The sequence below is a fragment of the Numida meleagris genome, chromosome 5 (assembly GCF_002078875.1).
Source record: "Numida meleagris isolate 19003 breed g44 Domestic line chromosome 5, NumMel1.0, whole genome shotgun sequence".
NCBI classification, from domain to species: domain Eukaryota; kingdom Metazoa; phylum Chordata; class Aves; order Galliformes; family Numididae; genus Numida; species Numida meleagris.
Window position 1 is genome coordinate 62,481,094 of NC_034413.1, and position 10,494 is coordinate 62,491,587.

Consider the following 10,494-nt stretch of genomic DNA (forward strand, 5'->3'; position numbering starts at 1 on the left):
TACCATCAGCTCAACTGTATCGATGATCCTAAAAATAATTGCTCACTAATGATTACTGCTAAACTTGCTCGATATCTAATCCTAATTTCAATCATCTACACATTTTATTTAAAAGAAAGTAATTCTGCTATCTGCCTGATAACACTCAATCTCTGCACGTGCCAGGAACATGGGAGAAGTCAATGAATTTTCATCACACCACAAGCAAACAGGTAGGTCACAGTCTAGTTATGTAAGAGGCTTAGTTCACATCACTACAGAATTAGATATATTTGTCTTGGAACAGTGTTAGGCTTCAAGCCAACACCATTTCATGAGCAGCTGAAGGAAACAAAGTATTACAAGAAGGAATTTACTATTTGTTGGGAGTGCCTTCGCATATAAACACAAAAGTCGTATCAATGCAACAGCTAGAATAGTTAAAAAGTATAGTTTAGAAATAAAAGCAAAATCTAGTTTTTTTTTCTTTTTTGAGAAATGTAACACATTTCAGACCACATCCAGTCTTTTGTTTGAAGTAGTATCTTTTCATATGTAAGGACTAAGGATGTATAGTCTAATAAACGAGGTCAGGATAAGGTAAGCAGGTACAAAAATTGATGTATCTGAACATTTTGTTGAACACTTAAAGCCAACATCATCTAGCAAGGGATTAAAGGATTGTATGTTACTATAAAAGGAGAAATTGAATCTTACGGGATGGAAAAGTAACGTAAAAACAAAAAAAAAACTCTTCATACAAGACATTTAAAGCAACACAAATCCTTTGCAATATCATAAAATAAGCATCAGGACGATAACACTTCTTGGCAGTCAGAACATGCCAGAATAAACAGAGAGACTTCAGACACAGCTCTTAACACAAACCAGTGATGTCTACGTCTACCTAAGCCGTAACATTAAGAGACTACTTAATGTACAAGCCGTGGCAGAAACCTACACGGAAAAATATTAACTGTGCTATGAGATGATCACTGATTATATGAAGTTGGAAGGGACTCTGCAAGTCTGTAGTCCAACTCTTGCTCAAAGCAGGTTGCTTGGAGTCATTTCTCGTTGCGTTTGAGCATCTCCAAAAGCAGAGACTCCACAGCCACGCTGAGTAGCCCATTCCCACGCTTGAACGCCCTTAAAGAAGTTTTTTCTTAGGCTTAAATGGAATTTCCTGCATTTGAATTCATGGCCACAGCTTCTCATTCACCTTATGCAGCTCTTGAACTCAAAAGAACTTCACGGAGTAATATTTTAAATACAGCTAAAGAGTACACATACTATTTAACTGTGTTTATCCCAGGTAACTGAAGCTGTAGGAAGAAGACTGACAAGGAGAAAGAATAAAGAACAAGGATGCATTCATAAAAAAAAAAAAAAAAATTCCACGCAAGCTGCTACAGATTAAAACTATTTGAGACCGACTTCAAAAAATAACCAGCACACAGCTGACAACCACTAAGTCACCCTGCAAACATCCTACAGTCCATTTGTAGGAAGAACTTCCTTATTACAGAGTATTTTGACCTTAAGTTGTAACTGCAAGCACGGTGCTTTGCAGAGTGTAGGCTTAGTGCCGGGCCGGCAGGCTGAGCAGCACTCCTCCCTGCTGGAACACTGCACACTAAGTATTTCCAAAACGCTCCGGCTTACTGCAAAGTGTGTATTTAGCAATTGTACTACTGCTGAGCTGGAGGCAGATCTTAATAGAAAAGGAATTAAGCTACCTTGCCCCAGATTAGTTGCTTGGCTGCAAGCTGAAGGCACAAAGCTGACATTCCTGGAGAAGAAACCGCCGGCAGGATCTGGTAAATAATTTGACCATTCAAGGCACATAAAAGTACTTCAGAATCAGGGATCCTTCTCACCTCCCATTTCTGCAGCTACCATTCAGTTGCTCTGGCTTGCAACACAGGTTTCAAGAGCGCTACTTCTGCATGGATTAACTCTGATGCTTAAGCAAGGCTGCCCCCATCGATACACCACAGGATTATGTGGACGCTAACAATATACTGCACAATCTAACATGAAGAAAATAAAGTCAGAGGCCAGGACAAAAGGGTTCACTCACACTAGCACGCAGAGGTGCTGCTCTCTTCAGCCTAAAACCCAACCAGCTCCCAAGTCCATGTAAGTCTCATCTAACGTTTGTCACTTTCACAATAATCTTGTGAGTCCCTACAGCATCAAGGAGGTCAGCTCGGAGAAGAATAAAAAGGAGTTTACTTTTCTTGGAAGTTTCCGGTCCAGACCCTCCTACATCATTCTCAAGTACACTTTTTTAGAAATGTAACTTCATAAGATGTTAAAAAAAGAACTACACGGACTTTTATTAATACATATTTGCAATTGGCCTCAATATAGCACTCTCACTTCAAATACAAAGCAGTATAAATAAGAAGCGTAAAGCTGGGACCTTGTTTTCCATAGCTGACCTGTCTTAACTCACCCAGCTCTGCCTCGCCGTTCCTCCTCGATCATTTTTGCCAGGTCAGCTTTACGATCTTAAAGCTGTATTTTCCTTAAAACTCCCTATTCCTGCACTTAAGAGTCATAGTATCACTAATTTTAGCACCGTAAGTGTGGAAAAAAACTAGAACAGTGCCCTGCTACAGACTAACAAGAGAAAATGAATGGAAATGGAGAAGAATCTATTCATAAATTTGAAAGCAACTTCATAGATCAAGGTCTGTTTGATAAAAAACACATCCTCTACATCTATAGTGTGGAGTAGAAGAGAACACACTTACATTGCAGGTTCCCATCCTGCAAATACATCAGTAGGACCATGATGTATTTTAATAGCATAGCAGTCCATTTCTCACTTGCAGTGGTTCAGGTGAACACACCATTAGTAAGCTGTCGTTTTAAGAGGACGTGGCCTTCTGACAAAACAATGTTCCAGAGCAAATTATGCCTTCAATGCTTCATGACTGTTTTGCATAGATAATTATGAACTAGAAGCCACAAGGACAGAGCATTTTGGGCCTCAGCTGTGCTCTCAGAGTGCCTGCTCTATCAGCTTTGTACTTGCCAGAATTAACCAGACGACATCAGCCAGACCCTGGAACCCTGCTCCAGAAAGGAAGTGGAAATCCACAAAGGTACTCGTTACACTTAACACCTTCATTACCATCTAATTTTTTAGACCACGTTATGAACTCCACCATTAAGTGCAAGTACTGCACACCAGATTCAATTAAGATTATAATCACTTGTTGACATTCTGTCAAACTTCTCAATTTGTTTTGGTTTTAAAAACATAATATAATACTTGCACAGTCTGCAGGCAGGAAAACCATATGTTTCCTCTCTAAGTACAATTTTAACAATGCACGTTATTCATTGAATGAGCCTGCAGAAAAAAAAAAGATAAAACTGAAACCTCCAGCTTTTACACTCATAACTGATGTTATCACAAGCAATTAGGAGACTGCATTACTCCAAAAGCCAAGTTCATTTGCCTTAATTCAAAGTGCCGACGTGAAAACTTTAGTCCGCCTAATTAACATCTTCCCGTTTAAAACTAATTATCTGAAATGAGCCATTAAACAATTCTTAACGTAATAAAAAGAGGAATGGCTGCAAAATACTAGACAATGGAACATACTGCTGTATTTCCTTACGAAGCTAATCACCTCTCCAACTGCAGAGGCAGCGCGTTTGCTTTCAGCCCCAATCTCCCCGTGTCCCAGGAGCAGCACCTGCACTCCCCCGCAGCAGACAAGGTTCACTCCTTATGTAGAGGAATATCAGCTAAGAGGGCTGGGAAGTTTTGTCCATTTGTCCATTTTGTTCTGCTATCTAGAAACAGGGTACATATTTAAGCCTCTCAACAAACAGAGAGGTGATTGCTATAGATCACCTCCATACTCCGTAGGTCACCTCAAGTTACCAGGCAAGCTGTAAGATAGAGACGCAGTTCTCCTGTCAGAAGGCATCACCTCACTGTGAAAATCATCAGCCAAACAGCGTGCTGTATTTAACTAAAACACACATCTACCAGGCAGGTTAATGATTCATAGTATCAACTGAGTTCAGATCAGCTGTACGGTCAGTTTTCAGCTCTCCCATCTTTCTCCATCTACTGACTCCTCCTCGCTGAAAGCCCATGCTGAATTGAGATTCTCTCCTGGTTTTCCCAACGCATTCTTTGGAGGAACCAGCAAGTCTCCCTGACTGACAAGGACCGAAGAATCTGTATTTTTGCCATTATATCAGAAGCTGTTATACCCCTGTAGGTGTTTGTGCCAAGCTCCCCCCAGGAAACACCCCACCCAACACAGAACAGGAGACTGAGAAATGAACTCGAACATAGGATAAATCCTTGAAGTCCTGCAGTGCACCACTGATAGCTCTGAATTCTGATCTAGCTGGCTACAGATTTCCAAGCCCATTTCTCCCACAGAGCAGTTTCTGTGCAAGCAGTACTGGGTTGCAAGAAGTTGTGTTCCTTTTTCCTTTAAAAAAAAAAAAAAAGGAAGTTATACTCATTACCCTGACCACGAGGACAGGGCTAGAGATCTAAATGCCAGCAAGGACGGAAGCAGAGTTAGCTTAATGGAAGTGCTCTGGTACTACAGTAGAGACTGTTTACTTTAAAGGATAACAGGAAAGAAAGGCATCCCCACACGGACTGTAATTAAAATGAACTGCAGTTCAACACAGAACTCTGTATCCTGGTTAACTCTCAGCCCTGTCAGGAAAAAAAAAAAAAAAAAAAAAAAAAGGTTTAAGAGTAGGAGTCAAATTCTGAGTTTTATACCATCTCTGTTCTAGCGGTTACAAGAAGACTCTGGTATGAGACACAGATGCCTGAATTTCCAATAAGCAAGCAATCGTGAATTTATGAAGTTCTGGATATTTGCCTTTTCCCTTATAGGAAGCAAGTGACGCGCTGAGCACCCACACTGCAAGAAGGAGTATTTAGTTACCAATTTTTATCATTAAGATGTGTATTCTCCTTAATGCCATTTTACACAAAGAGGTGGAAGTGTTCGTCTGCTCTCCCAGTGAGTGTAAGAACCGAGTTATTTTTAAGCAACTGTGCAGTTTAGCAGAAGCTGTGAAACAAAGTGACTTCAAGACTAATTGAACGGAAATAGCTCACCACAAAAATCCACCAAGCTAATGCAGAAAGGTGTAAACCAGCACTGAAGGAGATGCTTTCAGGAAGCATGACCCTTGGAATTGGCTGAGGCTCTGCGGTCTGCAGCAGGGAAGTTTGTTTTGTCTCATTAGGACAAAAAAAAAAAAGAAAATCTATACAGAGATGTAATATCACTTGCAAAAAAAAAAAAAGGCACATGAAAGTGTGAGAATGCCAATAAATCTTCTCATTTTGAGAAGAAAAATGAAGCAACATCATTACTTACACTGTGTAAAAAGTTTTATCGGAGCTAGTGAAACTAATGTGTTAAAAGTTTAGGTACTCAGCTCCTGCTCTATAATAAACGTACAGTGGCTGTAATTGCATCCATCTCGTGCCTCTTATTCACCAAGCTGCACAGAGCTCTTCAATTCAAACTGAAATTAAATCCTAGATAGCAGTACCAGCGGAACCCCAGTTCACATAAATGTAATGCAACTATTATTAAGTGGTCTTCCTTTTATATTACTATAAACTGAGTTTTATTCCTCGGCTACAAAATATCCTATTACCCACAGACAAATTGCTGAGAAGCCCACCTACAGCTACAGGCTCAGCAGGAAGCACAGTTAATAGCCAGCAATTATATTTATGCAAGAAATTTTGCCTTCTCAGCAGAAGGAATAGAGAACCTATTTTGTTAGAGATGTGACAAACCCACATTTCCAATAGTTCTGCGACAAACATGTAATTGGTCTCGGTATTTGCTGACCACAGAACGAAATAAATCTTAATGAAAGAAGGCAATCTAGGCAGCAAAACAGTTTTGCCACTAAGAAAGAACCACTGGGAAAGACCAGTGGGGGTGAACTTAAAAGTAATGTAGGGATGATTGAGTAAAGAGATGCAGTCAGCGTATTCTGGGGCTGCACAAAGATGCCCCCAGAGTATCCTCCACATCACAGCTAAGCACCAGTGATCCCAATTTTCTTTTCCTTTCATTGAGAAAAGACACTGAAGGAAAAACAGAATTACTTACGTGAGAAGATATGCTTTTTCAATATCAATACACTGTAGAAGTATTTTTAAAACATCTCAGCAGCTCTCAAAGAGCTGTGATATTTGAAAAATAAACCGTGCTTCTACTTTGGGTTTTATTTATAAAACTAAGAAAAATGTAGTAAATACACCTCTGGAGATCTGCATCACAGTCAGTGTGACTGGTGTGTCATTTCAATGGTTAAACAAATGAAGCAGACTTTTAACCAGCAACTGGAGGACTCTTTTCCAACCTAGCTTTTCCAACCTCGCTAATTCTATGATTCTATGATTCTAAGAGTTCAAAACTGTAACTGCTTTGTTTCAGAGGGTTTTATCTGTACAGCTCATCGCTCCTGAGGCAAGGCCCAAGGGTTAGAACTGTTAATGTGGAGAAGCTAGAGACAAAACTCCTAATAAAGTCTAATTTTGAAATCCTTGCTTCAGCCGAGTAATATGACCCCACATAACAGGAGTCATCTGTGACTGGGAAGGAGCCTTGAGTCTTGACGTCTTAAAATCTGAAGAGATTTTAAAGCTTTGTTCACTACTCACTACTTAAAAGTGATACTTTTGTGATACTAACTGTGCATTTGTGATACTGTGTTAAACATACTTATATTACTAATCTTAACAATAGGAGAAGACTGAAAGCAGTGAGTTCTGTAGCGAAAGTTCAAGCTAACACCAAGGAAGGAAACAGTTAATTAACCCTTACCCTAGAACACTTACAAGGAGTTCTCCTCAATCTGATCACGACGTACACTTCAAACACGAGTGGAGCCATAAATTTTGACCACATGACCTAAGTCAAGAGACTCCTTCATTTCCTTGTGATCCCAGACAAGTCCAACCATTACTTCAGACCACAAAGCACAATCTCTCTCACATGCAAGCTGCACACAGAATCATAGAATTAGCTAGGTTGGAAAAGACCTACAAGATCATCCAGTCCAACCATCCACCTACCACCAATAACCCCACTAAACCATGTCTCTCAACACTATATCTAAATGTTTCTTGAACACCTCCAGGGACAGTGACTCAACCACCTCCCTGGGCAGCCCGTTCCAGCGCCTGACCACTCTTTCAGAAAAGTAGTGTTTCCTAATGTCCAGCCTAAATCTCCCCTGGCGCAACTTGAGGCCATTCCCCCTCGTCCTGTCACTAGTTACAAGAGAGAAGAGGCTGACCCCCAGCTCACTACAACCTCCCTTCAGGTAGTTATAGAGAGCAATGAGGTCTGCCCTGAGCCTCCTCTTCTCCAGACTGAACAATCCCAGCTCCCTCAGCCTCTCCTCATAAGGCCTGTGCTCCAGACCCCTCACCAGCTTTGTCGCCCTCCTCTGAACACGCTCCAGGGCCTCAATGTCTTTCTTGCAGTGAAGGGCCCAAAACTGGACACAGTACTCAAGGTGGGGCCTCACCAGGGCTGAGTACAGAGGGAGAATGACCTCCCTACTCCTACTGGCAGCACTATTTCTGATACAAGCCAGGATGCCATTGGCCTTCTTGGCCACCTGGGCACACTGCTGGCTCATGCTCAGCCAAGCATCGACCAATACCCCCAGGTCCGTTTCCTCCATACAACTTTCCAGCCACTCTGCCCCAAGCCTGTAGCGTTGCCTGGGGTTGTTGCAGCCAAAGTGCAGGACCCGGCACTTGGTCTTGTTGAACCTCATCCCATTGGCTTCAGCCCAGAGATCCAGCCTGTCCAGATCTCTCTGTAGGGCCTTGCTACCCCCAGGCAGATCGACACTTCCTGCCAGCTTGGTGTCGTCTGCAAACTTACTGAGGGTGCTCTCGATGCCCTCATCCAGGTCATCAATAAAGATATAGAAGAGGACAGGCCCCAGCACCGACCCCTGGGGAACACCACTCGTGACCGGTCGCCAGCTGGATTTAAATCCATTCATCACCACTCTCTGGGCCCGGCCCTCCAGCCAGCTCCTTACCCAGCAAAATGTACCTGTCCAAGCCACGGGCTGCCAGTTTCTCCAGGAGAATACTGTGGGAGACAGTGTCAAAGGCTTTGCTGAAGTCTAGGTAGACTACATTATCTAGGTATGCAACATTATCTATACTCATACAAATTTATCCAGGCCATGCAGTTGTTGACACCGTGTTAAAGCAATATCTTTCAGGCACACATTTTTCCATCTAGCTTCAAATGAAGAATTACAGTGCACAGTTAGGCAAGACCAGCATTAATACTGAACTGGAGATCAGATGCCAAGTTTCTGCAGGAAAAGATCCTCTAGAGTATGTTGTTATCACGTAACAGATCATAAACCAACTAAAATCCTCTCATCGACTGTTCCTGAATATTTTCACGGGGGAGGGAGAGGGAACCTGTTTGGAATGACACATCTGACCCTACTGAGAGCGAGTTCTCATCACCCACCTTGTCTCAATGAGGTAAGCAGTATACGTTTCTTGCATGTTCATGGCATTTCTCCCAGTCCGTTTTTCTGCTTCTGAAACGGTGATTTCCATTTTTTTTGCTAAACAGTCTTCCATCTTTTCAGAGAAGGAAAATAAAGATTCATATAACATTTGCTGCACAAAGCAAAGGCTATCAACCCTAACTCCCCTTTGACCAGCACCACTGTAGGATAAATCTCTTGGCAGCGTTTCATTCTATATTCATTCACAAACGTGGCCCATAACATGAAAAGAGAGAACCTGCTTTTTGGGGAAAAAAAAAAGGTCAACAAGCAGATAGCTTCAGAGACCAGAAGTTATCAAAAGCTGGGAAGAGAACAAACATTTCCCCTGCAAGTAACAGAATAACTCCAAAGCAAGAAAAAAAGAAAAAAAAGAAAAAAAAAGAAAACAACACCACCAACAACAGTGCCTGTACTTTCTAACAAATCAGTCCCTACTACCAGGGCATTCCTCCTCCAAACACCTAAGGCACAGCACTACTCCTCTCTTATAGGAAGGAAAGTACGCACTGAATAAGGTCTCTGTTTTATTTTTAACTCTCTACAAGGAGGATCCTTCTCTCTCTCACAGTCAGGCAGAAACCAGTAAGGACCACATAACACCCAGGAAAGGCTGAGCTCCACGGACCTCTCACTGAATGCAGCAGGGAGAGGGATTTATTTGAGAAACTCCGTGGATGCGGGTGTAGGTGTGTGTGTGCAGAGGAAGGGGGGCAACCTGATAAGTAAAAATATTAATTACAATTATCATCACCATCCGGCACTACGGCCGCGGGCAGACAGCGCACAAACCTCTGACACCAGCCTGGGAGGAGGGGACCCTATGTTCCCGGAGGGGACAGCCACGGGCAGGCAGACGCAGGGCCGTTCCCAGCTGCAGCCCCTTCCCGTAGCTAGGGCTCCGGGACGCCCCTCGGCCCCGACCGAGCCCCGCGCCAGCGGCGCCGCGTCCGGGCGGCGCGCTCAGGAAAGCCCGGTGCTCGGCCCCCGCGGATAGGCCGCGCCCAGGCGAGCGGCCCAGCGGCGGTGGGACGGGCCTGCCCCGCCGACCCCCGCACCTCACCGTGGCTGCCGGCTGCTCCGGGAGCGGGAGGTCGCTGGTGGGCACGGCGCCGTCCTCCTCCGGGCGGCTCTCGCTCGGTTCGGCCTCAGCGCTCTCCATGGCGATAAGGGGCTCGGCTCCTCGCTGCGCGCAGGCGCTGAGGCCGCTCCGGCAGGCACACCGGGCCCGGCCGCAAGGCGCGGGGCGTGGGGCGTTTGGCGCCCGGCTTGCCGCTGGCACAGCGGTCTCTCCGGCGGAAGATGCTGGCTTCCTGCCCTCGCCTCACGACTGCTTGCTAAAGTCACCTCCGGAGCGTTCATTCGACCGGGCACCGCGTCCCTGAGGGGTTTCTGATCCGCCCTCCTTGTTTCCATGCTCTTCCATTGCGGGACAGCTGCCTCTTTGCTTTGTAAAGTCCCTTTCACTGGCTATTAACTTTCTCACAAGGTGTTTGTTAACATTTGGCAGCTCACTGTTTTCTTTTTAAAACTCACCAGCCCGTTATTTCTCCACTCTTGCTCCCTTATGTTGCTGCTTTACAGGCACTGAAGGACTCCGTAGTGCTGTGCTCGCTCTTACTCTCTCATCTGCCCCATGTTTTTCCCTGCGCTGGGAGATTCTCAGCATCTTCCTCCCTCCCCGTTGGGCCTGCCACCATGGAAGGGAGCCCCACCACCCAAGAGGTACCTGAGTGGTTAAAATCCCCACAGTTTGTCTCCTAGGAAGCTTCAGCTACCTCCTCTTTTCTCATTCAGCAGGAGCAAACACTTCCTCTGCCCTTCCATTTTTTTGCAGGGATGTTCAGCAACTCTGGTGCTAAGATCCTCCCAAACATCAGTGTGAAAATGGTCCTGGTGCATATATATGCGTGTTGTGTTGCATGTGAT

General features: G+C 44.2%; 1 protein-coding gene across 1 annotated transcript in view; it reads right to left on the reverse strand.

Annotated features, from left to right (window-relative positions):
- SNX4 (sorting nexin 4) overlaps positions 1-10,001 on the reverse strand; it is a 30,898-nt gene extending 20,897 nt beyond the window's left edge. The window contains 3 exon segments of the mRNA XM_021398469.1: positions 8,523-8,638; positions 9,629-9,828; positions 9,831-10,001. Of these exon segments, the coding sequence (XP_021254144.1) occupies positions 8,523-8,638; positions 9,629-9,828; positions 9,831-9,981 (467 nt within the window). The 5' untranslated portion in view covers positions 9,982-10,001.